Raw genomic sequence first — 20747 nt, 5'->3', positions numbered from 1 at the left:
CGGCCGATTTGGCTGGAACTCATTGTATGTCAAGGAGAGAGATGTGTATGTCCAGAACAGTAAACTGGAGCCAGACTGCGAAGGGCTTTCATTCGAGCAGTCAGTCAGTAAGCTTTTATTAAGTGTGTACTCCACCGGGCACTGTTCTAGGTCTCTACTGTCAAGGAGCTTATATTCATATATGTATGTAGATATTTGTATGTGTGTGTGTGTGTGTATGTGTGTGTGTATGTGTGTGTGTGTATGTGTGTGTGTGTGTGTGTGTGTGTGTGTGTGTGTGTGTGTGAGAGAGAGAGAGAGAGAGAGATAAAAAAATAAGTGGATACCTTCAAGATGTTATCAGCAGAGATGGAAGGTCATTTCAAACTAGACGACACTGGTGGCTGAGGGGACCTGTGAATGCCTCTTGCAGAAAGTGGGATCTGAGCTGAGTCTTGAAGGAAGCCAGGAGGAAGAGGAGCTGGTGCAAAGACATAGAGTAGGGAGATGGAGGCAGGAAAACAATTAGGAGGTTATTGCCACTTCCAGGTGGGGTTGTGGCTTTGTGAATTGAGAAAAGGGAACGTATTTCAGAAATGTTGGGGCCTAACTGGATATGTGAGATAAGTGAGACAATGAGGAGCTGGGGATGATGCTGGAGTTGTGAACCTTGATAACTGGAAGAAGTTTGTGTTGCCTTTGACAGTATTGGGGAAGTTTCTCACAACTGATGCAGTTGGCCCCAAAACAGGACTTCCAGGATTAATAGCTAGCCAGCTGTCTTATATATAGTTCATGTTCAGTAAATGCTAAGTTGTTGAACTTTTATTTTGAACTATGGAAGTGCTAGCAGGCTTTCACAGTTGCTTAGGATATAAAATGATCTAATTCTGAGAGTCAGCAATTCCTTTCCTTTTGATGGATTTTGACCTCTGGTTTCAGTGAACATGGCATCAGAACTTAAGTAGTGGAGTTGGGTGCCATAAATTCCATTCCTGCCTCGATTATTGTATTGCTTTGATCCTGAAGAAATTGTGTCAAGTAACTGTTCCTCAATTTCTTGGTCTCATATTTAGGACTTTTTTTCCTCATCATCTTCCCAGGCATATTGAGCAAGGTTTTTTAAAATAAAAAAGAACCAATAGCAATTTTTATGTTCCCAGTTATGATTATTATATTATCTTATTGTTGATTTTATTGTTGGGTCTCATGTATAACTTTATGAATTAAACAAAAATTCTGTTGGCTAGAGATAAAAACTGAGAATAGGACAATATTTCTTGTGCAGTGGAATGTATAAAGTTGGCCAGCACTTTTTAATATTGTTTGGTGTTATCCAGCTTAAGTTTTTTTTTTACTCCAAACTAGCAGTTTGGAGATGTTGACAGTCATTGGCAAGGAGGTGATGATCACTGCAATTTCCTTATATAATACAGTGAAAAGATAGAGGAAGAAATTTGTCCTGCGATTTCCTTGCTCTTCTCTGAACTTGTAGAAATAGTTGATACTACAGGCATTTAGCTATTCATTTTTATACATTATTACATTGCTTTGCTAAATTACAGAAGTTCATGTTCCAGAGATTCACAAGGCAAGTAGTTGATAGTTATTTGTAAATATTTTTCTCATCTTAGAATATTGGATAGAGATTTATGTGTTCTGTGGAATGAGTAGAAACAGAGATGACCCTTTCATTACTGAGCTTATTAGCTCCGGTATAGTTAATTCTCTATACTATTTGGCCAGTTGTGAAGGGTCCTTGGGCAGAGGGAAGGCAACCCTTGGTTATGCATTATTTCGTATTGCCTGTGGCTCATATACTTCAGGGTTTTTGTTTGCCTGACATGCAAACTGTGAATGACTTGGCTTAGCATTTTCTTTAAAGCTCTTAATGACCAATTTCAAGTACCTTTCTAATCTGATTGTTTGTTTCCCACAGTGATGGGGAGGGAAGGAAAAGGACTTCATCTACCTGTAGCAGCGACTCCTTAAATGTTGGAGGGATCCCTGTCACTCCTCGTCGCGTCTCTTGGAGGCAGCGCATTTTCCTTCGAGTTGCTTCACCTATGAACAAATCTCCCTCAGCAATGCAGCATCAAGGTTTGTATGATATTAATGAGAATCTCTTCTGAACATTATTCTTGAGAGAAGAAATTGAAAATTTTGATACAGAAAGAGGTTTATGTTATTTCTTTAAAATTTGTTCTTCTTTATATTATGGATAGGCAGGTAAATATAGAGAATAATTATTTCCTCTAGAAGGAATCCACCTTATTAAACCAATAGTGTTGCCACTGGGACTGAGAAATACCACAAGGTGCCACTGGCAGGCCTAAATTATTATGAAGAATTAAAAAAAATCAGAAAGATGAAAAGATGAGAAAAAGCTAGACATTGTAGATACACACATTGTTTTGTGGCTGTGGTTGGTTGTTTTGCTTTATGGTGTCTTTGCACTTCTCTCTGTGGAAGCAGACAGTAGTATCTCAACTGCTTAAACATTGTGTGGGATACAGAGGAAAAAAGTGAAACAATCCTGGACCCCAAGGAGTCTACATTCTGTTGAGGGAAATAACATCCACACCTCTGAGTAGATTTCAAATATATAAAGAATAAACACAGGGCAGCTAGGTGGTGCAGTGGATAGAGCACTGGCCCTGGAGTCAGGAGGACCTGAGTTCAAATCCGGCCTCAGACACTTGACACTCACTAGCTGTGTGACCCTGGGCAAGTCACTTAACCCTAATTGCCTCACCAAAAAAAAAAAAAAAAGAAGAATAAACACAAGTTATTTTGTAGGGACAGGTAACAGCAGATGAAGTGACCAGAAGAAAGCTTCATGTAGTAAGAGGGGGGACTTGGGCCTCTCTTTAAAGGGAGCTAGGCATTTGACAAGGCGGCTGTCAGGAGGGACCATGTTCCTTCCATAGGGGACAGGCTGGGTCAAGGTATGGAGACAGGTGATGGAATGTAGCCTCCCTTGGTAGAATGTAAGCTCCTTGCATATATTCTTTCAACTTTTGTATTTGCATCTTTTATCCCAGAAGATGCTTAATAAATTCTTAGTAAGTGACTGTGAGGGACAGAAAAAAGTACAGTTTGGTTGTACTGAACAGTGTGTAAAGGGAGTAATGTGGAATAAGTCTTGGAAAGGTAATCTGGAGCCAAATGGTGAAGGGCTTTAAATGCCAAACAGCAGTTCATATATGTCTTAGAGGCAATAGGGAGCCCCAGGAGATCCTTGAGCAGGGGAACATGATATGGTCAGACTCATGCTTTAAGAATATCGCTTTGGCAGCTCTGTGGAGTGTGGTTTTTGATTGGTGGATTCTTTATGGATAATAAAAAATTTACCTTCACTTATGATGTTTTTATTAGCTGAAGAAAATTAATAGTTTGTTATCTATAATATCCCATTATGTTATTACTTTATTCAACAAATGGTTATTATGAACTCATAGAATGCATTAAGTCATACAAGGTGAGTGAGAAATATACATTAAGCACTTGATAATCTAAAATGGAGATGAGACATTAAAACATATAATTCACTGGTTATATAGAAGTGCATCATGCTTTAAATCAAATGATGAATCAATGAATGAAAAAGCACTTATTAAGTACTTACTACAAAGAGAAAAAATGAGATAGTCCCTGTCTAAAAGAGCTCATCCCCGAATTGAGTTGAAGACCATACATAGCGAATGCTTAGCTACAAGTCAGATGGAAAGCTCCAGCAGTCCTCAGGGTACAATAGTGCAATGGATGTGTTTTGAGTATCCATTTTTCAAGTCTACTATCTTCTTTTAAACATTAAAGATTTCCTTAAGCACAGTTCTGACCTTGTCACCCCTCCCCTCAGCCACCGGTGAATTCCAGGGGCTCCTCTTCCTTTCAGGAACAAATATAAAATCCTCTGTTTGGATTTTAAAACTTTTCACAACCTGTCCCCCTTTTTATCTTTCCTGTGTTCTTACACTTTGTTCTCCTTCAGATGTCCTTTGGTTCAGCAACACTGGCCAGCTTGCTTTTCCTTGCACACAATGCTCCATCTCTCCACTCTGTTTTTTCATTCTCTGTCTCCCATGTCTGGAGTGCTCTCTCCTTACTTACCTCTGCCTCTTGGCTTCCCTGGCTTCCTTCAAGACTCAACTCAAAACCCATCTTCTGCCAGGAGGTCTCCACCCCTCCTAGTGCCAGCCCTCTGAAATGACTTCTTCTCTACTGTGTATGCCCATAATACATATACATATTGTCTCCCCCATTAGAATGTGAACTTCTTGAGGGCAGGGACTGTGTTTTTGCCTTTGTATCCTTAGCATTTAGTACAATGCCTAGCATATAATTAAGTGCATAATTTTTGCTTGTTGATGGACTGAACTGAGTGGACCTTAGTTCTGAGGGTGGATTTAAGAAGAAGCTATATTAAAATTATTTATTAAATAATTTAATAATAATGACTTAAACCTTAAGGGTTGACTTATTTCTAATGCACTTCAGTGTTATTTCTTGCAGTGTGATAAGTAGATTTATCACAGAAGTCCTATACTATGAGGAGAAAGCTAATTTAGTTGGAAGCACTGATCCTGAAGGTATTCTGAAAGAAGACACTGTGCATAAAGAGGAAGTGGTACAGTTATGTGTACTTTTGTTTCATTATAAGAAGGAAGTGTGTTAGGGGAATTCAGTCAGTTTACCTAAGTCATTGATTCAAATAGCAGTCTGAAATGTTACCAGAGAAGTAAGTCAGCTTTTCTGAAAACACCCACTTGTGGTACATGAAAGATTCCCAACAACAGAAGGTAAATTTTGCAATTCACTTTGCTAATAAGAAGTGCATGTCATTATTTTCTTTATAGATGGACTTGACAGAAACGAGCTACTTCCTTTGTCTCCTCTTGCTCCAACCATGGAAGAAGACCCTCTTGTCTTGTTCTTGCCTGGTGAGGATGAACCAGAGAAGGTTGAAGGGAGAAGAAAATCTGAAGAACTACGAAGTCTGTGGAAAAAAGCTATACACCAACAAATTTTGTTGCTTCGAATGGAAAAAGAAAATCAGAAACTGGAAGGTTAGCCACTCATAGAAACAGGGCCAGAGAAGATAAGGCTGTCATTTAAGGATGTCATTTGTACACTCTCCTTGAATAGATTCGCTGCTTTTTTCAATGATGTATTTGTGTTGAATAGTCAATATGTAAGAAAAGTCTGGCTTGAGGTGAATTAGAATTTGATTTGTACTTGAGTTCTGATAAGAGGTCAGTTTCAAATATAGAACTTAAAACATCAAAAGATAAAATAAAATTAGGATCCATGTATTATTGAGTTTAACTCAACTTTTAGTGATTTTAAGTGTGAAGCAAAATATGTTTAATTTTGAGGCAAACTATCTACTGTTTAAATATGATTCTGCAACATCAAGCTTATTAAAATCTACATAGGATTAATTTCAGTATTTTAATAGATCCCTCTTATAGGTATAATGTAAGAGCATTAGCTTCCTACCATCTATTAGAAATTCCTCTCTTTGTGGTGTTTGTGATAATTTGTCCATTAAGAAAAAGCAACACGAAAGCAATTTGTCATTCTTTTCTTTGTTAATACCTTATACCTTTCTTTCTCCTCTCCATTCTGGCTCTGATTTATAGAGGCATCTAGGAGGTGTAATGGCTAGAGTTCTGGGCTTGGAATTAGGAAGAATCGAATTTAAATCTTGCCTCAAACACCTTACGGTGTTTGTATGACCCTTGGCAAGACTCTTAACCTCTATCAGCTTTAGTTTCCTCTCCTGTAAAATGGGGTAATATTAATATTTGCTTCACAGCATTGTGAGGATCAGATGAGACAAGAGTAAAGTGTTTTATAAACCTCAAATACATATAAAAATGCTGTTGTTATTATTTGACTACATGTACATGGGAGTATAAACCTGCCCTCATATAATGATCCTCTTTCTTTTCTAAGAACCTTCTAAAATAGCTTTAGATAATAACAACTCACTTTTATGTAGCACATTGTTTCACAGAGTGCTTTACAGAGTGCCCTACAATCCTGTGACATAGGCATTAAAATTATTGTTATCCAGATTTTGCAGATGAAGAAATTGACATTATGAAAATTACTGTCATCTGTAGAGACTTAAGGTGATTATGGTTTTTTAAACTATGAAATCTAATAATTAGTGCTAAGTCATAGTTCTTGAATATACTTTGGTTTAACATAAGTCTGTGAAGAGTCAAGAAAAGTTGGTAGAATTCTAAGTAACTAGTCATGAAATTGTATCTCATTAACATTGGGAGAGGTGACTTCCACAGGAGCAGTGTGATGTGGTCAGACCCAGCAAGGCTGCAGTTCACTCACATCCCTGCTCTTTTAGCTATGTGACTACAGTAGGGTCACCTCATTTTCCTGCCCCTTAATTTCCCCAACTATAAAGTGGGGATAATAATGTTTTAGCATGTACTTCACATTAGCTTCAAATGATTTAAAGTATATAAAACTTTGCCAGCTTCAAAATGCTATACAGATGCTAAATTTTATTATTTACTATTAAAAATTCTAAATTCAGATAGTGAATTTTTTATCATGGAATCAGAAAACAATACCTTCATTTTATAGGGGAGAGGAAATTAAGGTTCTTGGGGTGGGGCAAATTACAACATCATAAAGAGATCAAGGGTAGAGCCTAGGTTTTTAAACTCTCAGCCTTGTACTTTTCTCATTACTCTGTTTTGATTACTAACTAAATACATTAGTACATGAAAAAAATATATTTATTTTTCCATATGGGTGTCTTGTTAGGTTGTTAGTTCTCTATACCCAAGAGGACAACAGCCTCAGTGGAGTTCTAGAGGCATATAGTAGAATTCTGGTCAATGAAAGTGCTAGCTCCTAATTTATTCTTACCTGGTGAAGATGTCCCAGAGGAGATGAGAGGGAGGAAAAAAAATCATAAGAATTATGAATTTAGTGGAGAAAATTTAAACAAATTCTTTTGAAGGATTTCCCTAATAAAACTTAACATGGGGCCAAATTATTTACCATAATTGTTTTTTTTAAAAGTGCTTTTTACCTAAAATGTATCTGGTAAATGTCTTAGAACATAATTAATAAAAGTGGGAGCCAGTCTATGTTTGAAAGCCATCTAGTGGCAAATGTTAAAAGACACAAGCTTTCTGCAGTGCTATCACTATATTTACTGTTTCCTATTTTAAACATATTGGCATAAAAATAAGTTTATCCTATTGTTGTTTTTTCTGCTATCGAGGACTCTTATTTTTGATAGAGATTTGTTTTGCAGAAGGTAAGGTGTTTTTTTTTTAAGTAATATATGCTTGAGTGAATTATTCTGAGTTGGTCCCTTCCCTAAAAAAAACCCAATTTTTTCCCCAACTGACCTTAATAAATAAAACCAAAAATGAATGTAAAATGTTTTCTTCTCTATTCCCTATTTAAAATCAGGCAATTATTTAGGAAAGAGCCAAAGTATATACATTATTTAATTTTTAAAATATTGGGTTTTTATTTTGTTTTAAATATTTGTATTTCATAGGAATATTAGCAAGGGACCTTAGATTCTATCTAACTCACAGCCCTCCTTTTGCAGATGAGGTAACTGAGGCCCTGGGGGAATAAATGACTTGTCCAGGGTCACATAGTTTAGCATCAGAAGCAATATTTGAACTCAACACCTCTCATTCTAGAGCTAGTATTCTTTCCCTGTTCTATGCTACCTTGTTAGATGAAATGAGGTACCTTTGGGGCTCTTAAAACTTTTTGAAAACAGGAATATTTTAACCTCATTTAAATTGTGGTTTTTCCCTTTAAAACTTTATTAAAAGCGTGCCCACATTATGCTGACTGGTTTATTCTCTGAAAAGTGGAGACATATTCAGTATTTTCACTTGGTATTGGAATTTCAAGAGAGCAGAAAGCTAGCTTTTTGAAAGTAGTAAAGGCACATTAGTTGTTGTTGAATATGTCAGGCTATATATAGTTCTCACATTCTTGTTAATATTTGTAGTTTAGAGCAGAAATGGTGGAATAGATGGGAAAAATTTTTTCATGCATGCCACATATAAATTATTTAGACTTTAGGGACTTTTAAGAATGCCAGATATGGGGCAGCTAGGTGGTGCAGTGGATAGAGCACTGGCCCTGGATTCAGGAGGAGCTGAGTTCAAATGTGACCTCAGACACTTGACACTAGCTGTGTGACCCTGGGCAAGTCACTTAACCCCAATTGCCTCAAAAACAAAGCATGCCAGCTATGTCACTTATGGCTTATCATTTTGATTCAGGGATTGGAGTCTTCTGTCTAATAATAATGCTAATAATGGTGATTTGCCTTTATTTGCACCAAATAGTCGTGTTGTTTATATGATAAAGAATAAAATATACTTAGAAAATACTTAAAAGTTTTTACATAAGATATTTATAATGTGAAGGACTGTTTATATATGCATAATTTTAAAAATTTACTTTAAAAAAGTTTTCTGTTGAGAAGTTTTCAGTGGCCAGTTCCTTTAAGGTACTTGTAATGGTTTTACTATAATTTCAAAATTTCAGAACAAAAGAAAACCCGCAGCTTTGGTCCTACAACCCACCGTAGATAGTACATTGTGCTAGACGCTATTGTTGTTGTTCAGTAGTTTCAGTTGTGTCTGCCTCTTTGTGACCCCCATTTTCTTGCTTTCCTTTATTTTTAGCGAGCCGAGATGAACTCCAGTCAAGAAAAGTTAAATTAGACTATGAGGAAGTTGGTGTATGCCAAAAGGAAACCTTACTAGCATGGGATAAGAAGTTATTAAACTACAGAACTAAAATCAGATGTGATATGGAAGATATTCATATTACTCTTAAAGAAGGTATTGGGGACCAGGGATTATGGTATTAGTTTTTCTTAGCAATATCATACTTTGTAGTTAACAAAAGTTTTTATCTTGTCTCTAACCAATTTGGCAGTTGCTAAGAATACAGTGGTAGTAAAGCTAAAGCAGAAGTTTAACCTTTGCATGAGTCACTCATTTGTACTATGGACTTCCCTATCAATCCCAGCTAACAATTCCCAACTGTGTGGGATTGGTCACAGGGGAAAGAAGGTGGGCCCAGAATGCAAGCTCTACCCATGTCCTGCATGTACAAAAGAAAATTCATTGCTATCATCTGGCTGTAGTAGCTTTTTATGGTTCACTTAAGTGTGTATATATATATATATACACACACACATATATATATATATATATATATATATATATATATGTTTTTTTTTTTAGTGAGGCAATTGGGGTTAAGTGACTTGCCCAGGGTCACACAGCTAGTAAGTGTTAAGTGTCTGAGGCCGGATTTGTTAAGTATATATTTTTAAGGAGATTGTGGGGAGAATATATACGTATATTGTGTGGTCCTTAGTCACATGACACATAGAATCAGTGTCTGAAAGTTGAAAGGGACCTCAGAGATTTGACAGACCAACCTATCTTTAGTTGTGTAATTCTTGGGGGGTTTTGCCTTTGAGATAAGTGGTTTTAAATTTTTTTCCAAGAACCAAACTATGTTCAGAACTTTAAAAACTGTATTATCATCTGATCCTGAATTCATTGTATTAAACAGAAATTCTGTCCAGCTATCCTCCAAAGTTTAGCCCTCTTCTTCATGAAGCTTTTCCTGATTCTACCCTCTCATCCCTCCTCAAATTAATGAGATTCCCTTTCAGTTTTCAAAACACTTTGTGCTGAAACTCTCTAATGTACTTCCCACATAATATTATGTTTTTTAGTTATTCCCCTACCAGATTGTAAACTCCAGGAGAACATGGACTATAGCATCTCCTTTGTGTCTATACCTTTGTGGCCTTTTTAAAGTGTTGAATAAATGAATGGTCATCTGTTGATTTAATGCATTAAACAATTACTAAAACTCAAAGAAGAGCCTGAAAGTGTTTTAGAATTCTCTGAAAATTGGTGCTCTTGTTTATTGGCTACATTAGTGATGAATTTTAAATTTTGATAGAAATGTTTTTCTTTGATCTGGAAATCTTAGGAAAAGTAATAGAATAAATTTAAAGGGAAATAATAGATTGAAGAAAAAGCAGATGAGATTTAGACTTGTAAATGCATAATTTAAAAATAACTTTCAGAGTTATTTTTAGAAAAATTCAACTTTTAAAAACATTTTATGAGTCATGGGATGAATAATTAATGACATATTCAGGTGTTAAGATTTCTTTTAACAGTTAATTTTAACTACCTCCAAATGGGTCGTCTATTATTACTCTAGCAACACAAGCAACTGAGAATACTTAACTTATTATATTGACTTATGCAGTAATGAGTTCAGGAACCAGTTACAAGCCTCATATGTCTTCTTTACAAAAATTTTGAAAGCAGTCATATTAGACCCAAAATAAATTAAATCTAGCAATCATTAAATGCCCACTGTATGTAGTACATCGTACTAGACACTATTGTTGTTCAGGAGTTTCAGTTGTATCCTATTCTTTGTGACCCCATTTGGGATTTTCTTGGCAAAGATACTGGAGTGGTTTGCCATATATGATATTATAAATTAGATCCAGTCCCTGCCCAGTGAAAAGTTAGTCATTATGTTAAAAAAAGGTTTTCCTAAGCAAAATAGCCCCTAAGATATTAACCATTATTCTCCCCACTCCCACCCCTCCAGTGACTGAATGCCATTATTTTGAGCTGGCCAAAGAATTTGGGGATTTTCTCTAGTTGTACCTCTACTATATGTGACTCAGTTTACCTCCTATTTTCTCTTTTGTTCTCCTTTGAAGAAGTCAATGTTCTACATGACATACCCTGCAGAGGTGTTGTATGGGATTACCTTCAGACTGTCAGCTTCAAAATATGATGTGTAATGAATAAAATAACAGAGCTAGAAGAAACCTGAATATTTATCTAGTACAGCTTCCTCATTTTGTATACATATGAACATTTATTCAAAAACTTCAACTAAAAGATGAAAATAGTATATTCACATTAAAAATTTAGAGATTTCTTTGTAGGATTAAAGTGATTGATTGTCTTGGAATGTTTTCTGTTCAAAAGATAAAGTCAGCTACAGGATTAAACTTGTTTAAATTACCCTTCTGTCATTATTTAATGCATTACTTAATCTTAGCGGGTGGCATGGCCTAATGTTGCTACTGTCAGCATTGCATACAGTACTACTAATACAATTTTGCAAGTTAATTCAAGTGTTTAAACTTTTGTTGGTTTTTCCTTTGTTCTTAGGGGTGCCTAAAAGTCGCCGAGGAGAAATTTGGCAGTTTTTAGCTCTACAGTACCGTCTGAGGCACCGGTTGCCAAGTAAACAACAACCTCCTGACATTTCTTATAAAGAGCTTTTGAAGCAGCTCACAGCTCAGCAACATGCTATCCTTGTAGATTTAGGTATGGTTGCCATATTGATAAATAGCTTACGAGAGCACATATCCTGTCCTTTTGTTGAAGTTATTAATGGCCCTTTCTTTTTGAGAGAAAGGACATGCATATATCCAATTCCATTCTGTTTTCTATGGATTTTAGACAATTCTCTGACAAAACCTTTTTGAAGGTAGTTCCATTTACCTAACTAAGTTCTTATTTCTCTTTCTTCTCCATTGGGTTGTGTTGGCAGAATAGATTTCTTTGAGAGTCCTGTGTGGCAGGCATTCAGTAATTATTTGTTGAATGAATCTAGGAAACAATAAAAAAAGACCTAGAAAGAATGGTGGCAAGGGCTATGAACTAGGCTAATAGAGAGGGATTTTGGAGCATAGATATCCCAGCCAGTAGATTCCATGCCTTTTGGAGTGAAAAATGATGGGAGCAAATTATGAGGAAATTGAGAAATAATGACAAAGGAAGCAATCTTTCAAGGCTAAGGTTTAGTGAGGAAAGGGCATATGAAGGTGTATGTTTGTGTTGTATTTTGGTTAATTTTTTAAAAAATGAAGTAACAATATAACAGAACTTTTATTTTTTTCCTTTAAAAGGGGAGGAAATTGATATTACTTACAACCATCTGTATCCCTTTAGCCTTTTCATATTATTATATCACTTCTTTCTCTTGTTTACACTATAGATTAACTATCATTACCAATTCCTAGAAAAATCACTCAAGTACATATGTGGGAAAGAATGCAAAAAAATTTTAGATTGGCATCTCAGCAAGTTCTGATAGAGAGTAATTGTTCAGCAAAGGCATAAAATCTTAGAAGCTACCATAAGGCCTCATTTTATTTTGAATGAAGAAATATCATGCCAACACTGTTACAGTTTTGGTGGTGGAGATGCATTTGTTACAGTACTTAGCTGTTACCATTTCGAGATTTTTGACTAAATTGCTCTCTAGCTGAAGTTTCTCTACATTAATTTCATGCCCAAGGTAGATTTTTGAGGGAAATATCTTTGCATTTTAAAAATGTTTCTCTTTTTTTTCCTTTCTTCTTTTTAAAAAATTTTTTATGAAAAATAAGTATTATAGAACAGTTACTCAGGCACATGTTCTGTGGTCTTACAGAGGCAATTTTAAGGACTTTCCAAGATAATAGCATGGAGCTTAGAGGAAATTCTGGGGAGAAAAGATTTCCTAAATGTGAAGATAAATGGAAAAAACTGCCTCCAGTGTCAGGTTCCTAGAAAAGGAGTAGGAAGTCTGTGTATGGCTGACTGGATTTCCCCTTCAAATTAGATGATGATAACATAGTTTAAGAATTCTTTTTAAAATTAAAACATGAGCCGTGCGGGAATTATTGAACTTAGTAACAAATTTGGAGCCTTGGGTTTCTTTGTGTTAAGACTTCACTTCAACACCAGTCAATTCCCCCCCCCTCCCCAAATTAATTAGCAGGTTGTTTTAATAAGTTTGCTGAGGGGAACTGGGTGGGTGGGCATTGTAAATTTGTGTGGTGACTAGAACGCTGGATTTGGAACAGAATAATCTAGATTAGCTAGATATTGGTTAGCTCTGGTTTCCTTTTACATCTAAACATTGAAGTTAGCCTCAAGAAAAAATGTGCACATATGCATGTATATATATATATATATATATATATATATATATACACCCAAATATATACATATATAATTTTTTTCTCACTCTGACAGGAAGGACCTTTCCCACTCATCCTTACTTTTCTGTACAGCTGGGATCTGGGCAGCTATCCCTCTTTAACCTTTTGAAAGCCTATTCTTTGCTGGATAAAGAAGTGGGTTATTGCCAGGGGATTAGTTTTGTGGCTGGAGTACTACTTCTGCATATGAGTGAGGAGCAAGCTTTTGAAATGCTCAAGTTCCTCATGTATGACCTTGGCTTTAGGAAACAGTACAGACCGGACATGATGTCATTACAGGTGAGTCATTTCTTTATAATAAACAAAACTGGATCTTGATCGCAAATATCTAAGTAATAATTCCATTCAGATTTAAGTTGGGTCTGAGACCTTTATTAAAATCTTGGAGTGAAAATAAGTATTGAAATGTAGGTAAATGCACTATTCCTATTGTTTTACTGGTTTTTCTTAGGATTTGGGGATGTACTGTCTTCAGGAATAATTATAGATAACATTCCATTTCTATAGTATACCTTTTAAAGAAAGGTCCTGAAATAATCAAGCATTTAGAAAGACACCATGCCTACCAAAACAAAGGAGGACCTGAGTTTTTAAACTTGGCTTTAAAAACCACTACTAGATGACCTGTAATATCCTTTCACTCTCTGATCTCTGATGCTATGATAATACAAGTACAGCCACTTTGAGAAAACATGTGCCTTTTAAAATTTCTTTCTTACTTCCATCTCATTATTTGGGTAGGATTACAGATCATTTCTGAAACTTCTTTTTCTTTCTCTTGGTTATTGAAATAGCAATTTTCCTGATCAATGTATCTTTTTTGAAATTAACATGAAAGCTTCATTAAAAAGCAAACCAAAACATAAAATGGTTCTTAGGTTTTTCCTATGAGGAAGAGAATTTATTTTCTTTAGTCCTTGAAAATGTGGGACAAAATTACAGATGCTTTTTTTCATTTTTCCTTGGCTTTTTACTTAATTTTACTTAATTGGCTTTAGCCCAATTGCAGCTCAGAACCACTAAAGTCAAGGAATCTGTCAGCCTGAGCCTCTCCCCTTACCAACAAATGCTATTTCCTCCATGTAGTCTTTTCACATCCCTCCAACTGGTAATGATGACCTTATTTGCAGGTAGCACTTTGATTATCCTTTTAAGTTCAGTTCTCTGTTATTTTGTATTATGTGCGTTCTCTTGGAAAGAGTGATGAATTTGAAGTAAGAGGATCTGGTTTCCCATCTTGGCTTTGTCTCTTAATACTCATGTGACCTTGAGCAAGTCAATTAACTTCTCTGTGCCTCAGTTTTCTTATCTATAAAATGAAGGGGTTAGACTGGATGATGTCTTCTAATTCTACATGATCCCTTCTAATTCTACATCTATGATCTTGTATCTCCTTACTAGATATTAGTTTCATGAGCATGGAGACCACATTCTTTAGTATCTCTTTACCTTCTCTAATGCCCATCCTGCTTTTCCAATGTATAGACCAAGAGAGGGAAGTAGGCATATTCTCTTGCTACTTGTATCCTTCTTTAATCCATTCTTGTGCTGTTATCACTTAACAAACCCTCCTCTATATCCCGCTATCCAGATTCTTGTTGCAGTTATCTCTGGGCTCTCAGGTCTATCCCCTTCTTTGTCTTAGTATTCACTTCCTCCTTATCCCTTTGAGCATATGCTTACTGTTTCCTGAACTCAGCGCTGTCTCTTCTGCATCTTTGCCTTTCCTTTCATTCCATCTCTTTTGGACCATTACCTCTCCTCAGCCTCCTAGGACCTTCACCTTCCATCAAGGTTCAGCTGAGATGTGATATTCCAAAGGAAACCTTTCCTGATTGTCCCAATTGTTAGTGTTCATTCCTTTTTCATATTTTTTTATATTTACTTGTCTGGGTAAGTATTGAATTCAACATCCTTCTCTAGGTCATCTTCTTGAGGGCTGGGACTGTTTTTTAACATTGTCTGTGTTTACCTAGTGCATTGCAGTACCTAATAGGCATTTAAGAAATATGTATTGAATTGACTTGGATTGCAGTGAAATTGAAATATGTCTACCCCATTAGCCAGCTCAGTGCTCTCTATATTATACATATTAAAATCTTTTTTGTCAAATAAATGTACTTGATTTCCATGTATGACCCTGACATATATTTTCTTTGAACTAGCTTAAGCTTGTAGATAAATCATAAAAATGTGATTTTTGTGTTATAACCATTATTTTCCGGAATAAGAACAACAGAATATTTTGGATGACATGACTCAAATTAAGTATGAACTTTAAAAGTTTTACCTGTTGGCTTCCTGTAAACTTTATTATGACAAATTAATTGTTAGGTGGTTTTAAAGCTGGTATTTCCAGGTTCTAAAACTAGAATCTACCTCTTGAAGTACACATGAAAGCAATATATTTTTTCAATAGGAATTATTGAAATATATTAAAATTCTTCTAAACATTTCTATTTTACTTAATTAGCTCCTTTGTTTTATAGCTATACTATTATATGATCATGGCAAACACTGGTAAGAAGGAATTAGAATTAGCAACAGCTCAAGTTTCTGAGTGTATATTTTAGCTGGGCAGTTGTAGTGGGCAGGCCTATAATCCTTGCTACTGGGGAGGGGGGACTGGCTTATTATTGGGCTTGGGAGTTCTAAGGTGTAGTGTGCTAATAAGCTTATTGGATGTTGGCACTAAGATTCCAGCAGGCTGCCTAAGGAGGAGTAAACCAACCCAGGTTTTGAAATGAAGCAGGTTGGGGGTAGCTAGGTGCCTCAGTGGATAAAGCACCGGCCCTGGATTCAGGAGTATCTGAGTTCAAATCTGGCCTCAGACACTTGATACTTACTAGCTGTGTGACCCTGGGCAAGTCACTTAACCCCAATTGTTTCACACACACACACAAAAGAAATAAAGCAGGTCAAAGTTCCCCTGCCAACACTGGGATATGGCCAGGAAGTGACCTTTCACCTCTAGCCTTGGTGAGATCAGGATTCTCAGTGTCAAAATAAACAAATGTATATTATACCTAAAGATCAAATGCCTGGCTGAAAGACTGAGCAGGAGAGAGCAGTTAGCAAATTCATAAATCATTTGTTTAAATTATTGTTTGTAAGACTATGATCAGTAAGAAAATAAACTGGATTTCATAAGTATGTACATGAATTTCACATTAATGCACAAATAATACTATGCAAAGTAATCAAAGACAGAATATCTTACTTAACTAGTTTGCTTTAGGGGTAGAAATGTCAAGAATTGCATTTGAGCTGACCCTTGAAGGATAGAAGTGCCTATGTGTGATGTATACTTTCATTTATACAAATACATGTATGGAACTTGCTTGTCATTTATGGATAGGTTTTTAATGACCCTTTATGATCTAAATATACTTAGGATTCTGAATCACCCATAAACTTATAATACTAATAGGATTGCTTTGAGAAAGTTTTTATGAAGTTTAAAGAGTAAAAAATACCACCTTTTTAATGAAGTGTAAATTGTGTACTTTTGAAACACCAAAACAGGCATGTAACATTCTTCCTCTTAAAACTTTAGATTCAGATGTATCAGCTCTCAAGGCTCCTTCATGACTATCATCGAGATCTCTACAATCACCTTGAAGAGAATGAAATCAGCCCCAGTCTTTATGCTGCCCCCTGGTTCCTCACATTATTTGCCTCCCAATTTCCACTAGGATTTGTAGCCAGAGTTTTTGGTAAGAGACTACGAACTATAGTCAATTGAGCATTTTTATTTATTAGAAACAAAACACTACCTAGCCATATGGCACCCCATTTTTTATATCTTGTGTTAACGTTGGCAAATTATTATTAGAATCTGATCCTTGTATCAGCTATACTGATAGTAATTTGAAGCCATTTGAGTCTTAAATAGAGTTGAATGGAGAAACTCCAAGAATTGAGCCATTGCCTTTGGACAGTCAGCAGTGAGCTATTATTTTCATATGTTCTTGAAAGATAAATCAACGTCTTATTTTCCTGAATCTGAGCTGAGCACTCATATAGTCCTGATTTCTACATCTTTAGACCTGACTTTGCTCTACTTTTTCTTTGCTCAATAGACATCTTCCTTTTCCATCTAAGAACCAATGTTTTCTAATGAGATTATTTACCTAAGTATCTTTGTAAATGTTATTTTTAATTATCTGTTTTTATTGCTATTGGGGTGATTATTTTAATTCCTCTTTTTGTTGTTTATCCTGGCTTCTCTTTCAATGGTATTAACCAACCGGTTACCCTCCCTCATCCTCCCCCTTCCCCTGCCACAGCCAAGAGGCAGGTTAAAAGAGTGCTCACATGTCTAGTCGTCGATATATGACTGAACAAACACCCTTATATAACTCTAGCTGGGCTGTCTATGCTCCTGAAGGGTGGGCAGTCACCTGTTTTCCAAATGTCATTTTGAAAAGATTCAGCTATTTGTTTGTGGCAGTTTCCAGCAACTCAAAGCACTTCCTAGAGAGTCACAACTTAGGTCAGCACTAGCATTTTGGATTGTGGCAGTTGTCGAGCACCATTTGTCCTCCAGATTGTTTGTAAGCCATCTTGTTAAAAATTAAAAACTTACTAGTCTGCTCTTTCTAAGACTTACCTTTTTAGCCAGGGAGTCTATAATCAGATGCAAAGAGAAATAAAAATGGCCTAGAGAGCCAGAACCTTAAAATCCAGCAAATGTTTATTAGGTGGTTGTCTATATGGGGTGCTGGACTGTGCAGTGGAGATGCCAGGACAAAAACCTGAGAGGCCTTTGGCCTTGAAGACTGCCCAGGGGAGGAGGGGACTGAGGAACTTTGTTTGTCTTTGAAGGAGGAACCTTTAACAGGACCCCCACAGTATAGGGAGAGAAGGAAATTTTTAGGGGAAATCCAGGTGTTGATTGCCAGGGCTTAACCATGTCAGGCCAGTGCCCAAGTTCTTCACTCACCACCTCAAGGAAGCATGGCTTATGGCCTCTCCCTTTCTGTGCTTGTCAGTGAATGCACTTATTTCTCCTCAGCTACTTAGCAGTAACACTTTTTCTACTAAGGATCTGCACAAATTAGATGTGAATGTACGTATGTATATGTGGTTAAGCCCCTCTTCTTTCTTTGGATTCTTCTGTTTGATCATGTAGCAGTACTTAGATGTAGGGATTGTACAAAACAAATAAGGCATGCATAGAATCTTAGATCAGTAGCTGGAAGGAACGTCAAAGGTCACATATCTGGTCTAGCCCCCTCAATAATTTACAGATGAGAAAACTGAGGCCAAGGCAGGTTATGCGACTTTCTTAAGGGTGCCCAGGGTAGCAAGAGTCAGAGCTGGGTCCTCTGACTCCAGAGTCTGTGCTGCCTCCCCTGTGGTTATAATGGAGAAACCAAAAACAAGCCCAGAAACAAACCAACCAACCTTTTTAGGCTTTTCTTTTCTACTCTTGCCTTAGATTCCTTTGGAGTTAAGGAAGTAAATAGAATTTGGCAAAACAATATGAACTTGGGGCAGCTAGGTGGAGCACTGGCCCTGGAGTCAGGAGTACCTGAGTTCAAATCTGACCTCAGACACTTAACACTTACTAGCTGTGTGACCCTGGGCAAGTCACTTAACCCCAATTGCCTCACTTAAAAACAAACAAACAAACAAAAAACCAATATGAACTTCAGTTCCATAGAAGGACTTGTTTTATTTATAGCACTGCCCACCTTGTATTGTCCTCTTTGGATTGCAAAAGGATCAGTCTAATTCTTTTTAAGGGACAGATCATATGATCATAGGTAGATCTGGAAATGACCGTAGCAGTTTATCTAGTATAACTCTCATTTTATCATTGAGGACACCGAAGCCCAGGAAGATTGAAATGATTTGCTGAAGGTCATACAAATGACCAATGTCAGGAGTCAGGATCCAAAATCAGGAGAAATGGAGGCACAAGCTCTTTTTAAGTACTTAATAATCACTTTAGGTTCCTTATTTAAAAAGTAACACACAGATGGAATTTCATATATAGTTTTATACTAAAATATTTAGTATAACCTCAAATCCAAAGAAAAATAATGAACTAAGAGGAATATAGTATGAGTATTTACCTACATTCTAGGACTCTGAATTACAAGCCTCCAGTTTCTCTTCCGAGGATGATTAATATTGTTTACCCAATGAGTTTTCTCCAAACTGTTCACATATGATTACTGTGCCCAGTGACTTCTAGCAACTTTGTTTTAGTCTGTCTGTTTAGGCTAAAAAATTTTATAATTTAGACTAGGAGAAGATTGTTATGAAGATCAAGTGATATAATATATGTAAAGAACATTATGAACTTTAAAGCAAATGCTTTTCCTCCCTTTGTTTTCCTATTGAATTCCTACCCATCCTTTGAGGCCCAACTTAAATGCTGTCTCCTCATAATTCACTTGGACACAACACTTATAGCCACATTTCACCAATCTGTTTGGATAACGATTTGCAGAGTTCTTTCCATACAAAAACTATGTTTAGTAAGTAGTACAACTACTATTATTTCCATTTTACAGGTGAGGAAACTTATCCTCAAAGTAATCCATTGACTTATGCATGGCCTCACAGTTAGTAATGGTTGGAGCCACAATTCACAGCTGCCTGCTGATTCCAAGTCTAGTGGTTTTCCTGCTATATTGTGCTTGTTTTCATGGAGCACTGCCTTATCCTCATTGTTGCAAATAACCTTTGTTTAGCCCCTTTCTAATGAATGTATCATGTATTATTATAAATTATGGTTCTCTGTATATAGACCTTTTCTTTTTATTAGATTTTAAGCTCTGTGAAGGCAGGGACCATGTCTGGCTTAAATTCTGCATTTCTCTTCCTGCTTTTACACACAATAAGTGCCTGATACATTTTTTTTTTGAATTTAAGGTATAATTATTACTTCTCAGTAGCTCTGTGGTTTCAGAGAGGGCTCATGTTTTTCTTATGCTTAGGTATCCATGTTGGTAATTAGTTAAATTGTGTCTGTGTCTGTGTTTTTTCAAAGGCTCTCTGGAGGTTTTCAATAGAAGAAAATAAAATTCGTAAATTAAACTCATCTAAGGATGACATCAAGCTAAGAATCAATCAGGCTTTCCTGGAAGACCTTTAATTTTTTTCATTGACATAGATGCTTTTCTCTAAAGAAATTTCATCTGGAGATTCAGTTTCCCTTAATATGTCTCTCTGAATCCTTTCATTTTTCACTTCTCCCTTTCCTCAGAGAAAATCTAGTCCGTCTCATTCCTGAAAGAATTCACTAAGATTAATGTGATACGTCACTGGGTAAATTTCTTATGGCTCACCTCCAAAGGCTGATATTGTAGATCTGCAAAGAACACTTTCCATCACTTCCAACTTTGAAAGTCTTGGAAGATGCTCTCTTGGGAATGCCATAAATGTCACTGTGAGGTTTCTTATAATGTCAGTTGCTGTTTCCTTCTTTGAATTCTAATAAACCATGGTAGCTCAGGATGGGGAAAGCATGTTTGATGACGAGGAATTAACTTAATTACCTCTCCTCTTCTCTGAGGCTCTTTGTTTTGCCATGAAACATTGAAATATCTAGAGACAGCATCACATAGTTGATAGAGAATTGCCTTTGGACTCAGGAAGACCTGGGTTCAAGTCTTGCCTGTGACATATTCTAACTCTGTGACCTGGAGCATGTAACATTAAGTTATGGTCTTGTTTT

The 20747-nt window shown here is 36.3% G+C and overlaps 1 protein-coding gene across 7 annotated transcripts in view; it reads left to right on the top strand.

Moving 5' to 3' along the window:
* The window catches only part of TBC1D4 (TBC1 domain family member 4), a 215230-nt gene that overhangs the window by 180924 nt on the left and 13559 nt on the right, over positions 1 to 20747 (top strand). For 3 of the 7 annotated variants that reach the window (XM_043996158.1, XM_043996155.1, XM_043996154.1), the window contains 6 exons: positions 1919 to 2079; positions 4839 to 5048; positions 8685 to 8843; positions 11232 to 11390; positions 13089 to 13333; positions 16611 to 16770. In XM_043996158.1, coding sequence (XP_043852093.1) covers positions 1919 to 2079; positions 4839 to 5048; positions 8685 to 8843; positions 11232 to 11390; positions 13089 to 13333; positions 16611 to 16770 — 1094 coding nt within the window. Of the gene's footprint in view, positions 1 to 1918; positions 2080 to 4838; positions 5049 to 7243; positions 7280 to 8684; positions 8844 to 11231; positions 11391 to 13088; positions 13334 to 16610; positions 16771 to 20747 lie in introns of all 7 variants that reach the window. The other 4 variants (XM_043996157.1, XM_043996156.1, XM_043996153.1 and 1 more) reach the window with 3 other exon arrangements.

This window comes from Dromiciops gliroides, chromosome 3 (genome assembly GCF_019393635.1).
Source record: "Dromiciops gliroides isolate mDroGli1 chromosome 3, mDroGli1.pri, whole genome shotgun sequence".
Taxonomy (NCBI): domain Eukaryota; kingdom Metazoa; phylum Chordata; class Mammalia; order Microbiotheria; family Microbiotheriidae; genus Dromiciops; species Dromiciops gliroides.
The sequence above is the reverse complement of the archived record's forward strand: the minus strand, read 5'-3'. Positions and strand labels throughout refer to the sequence as shown.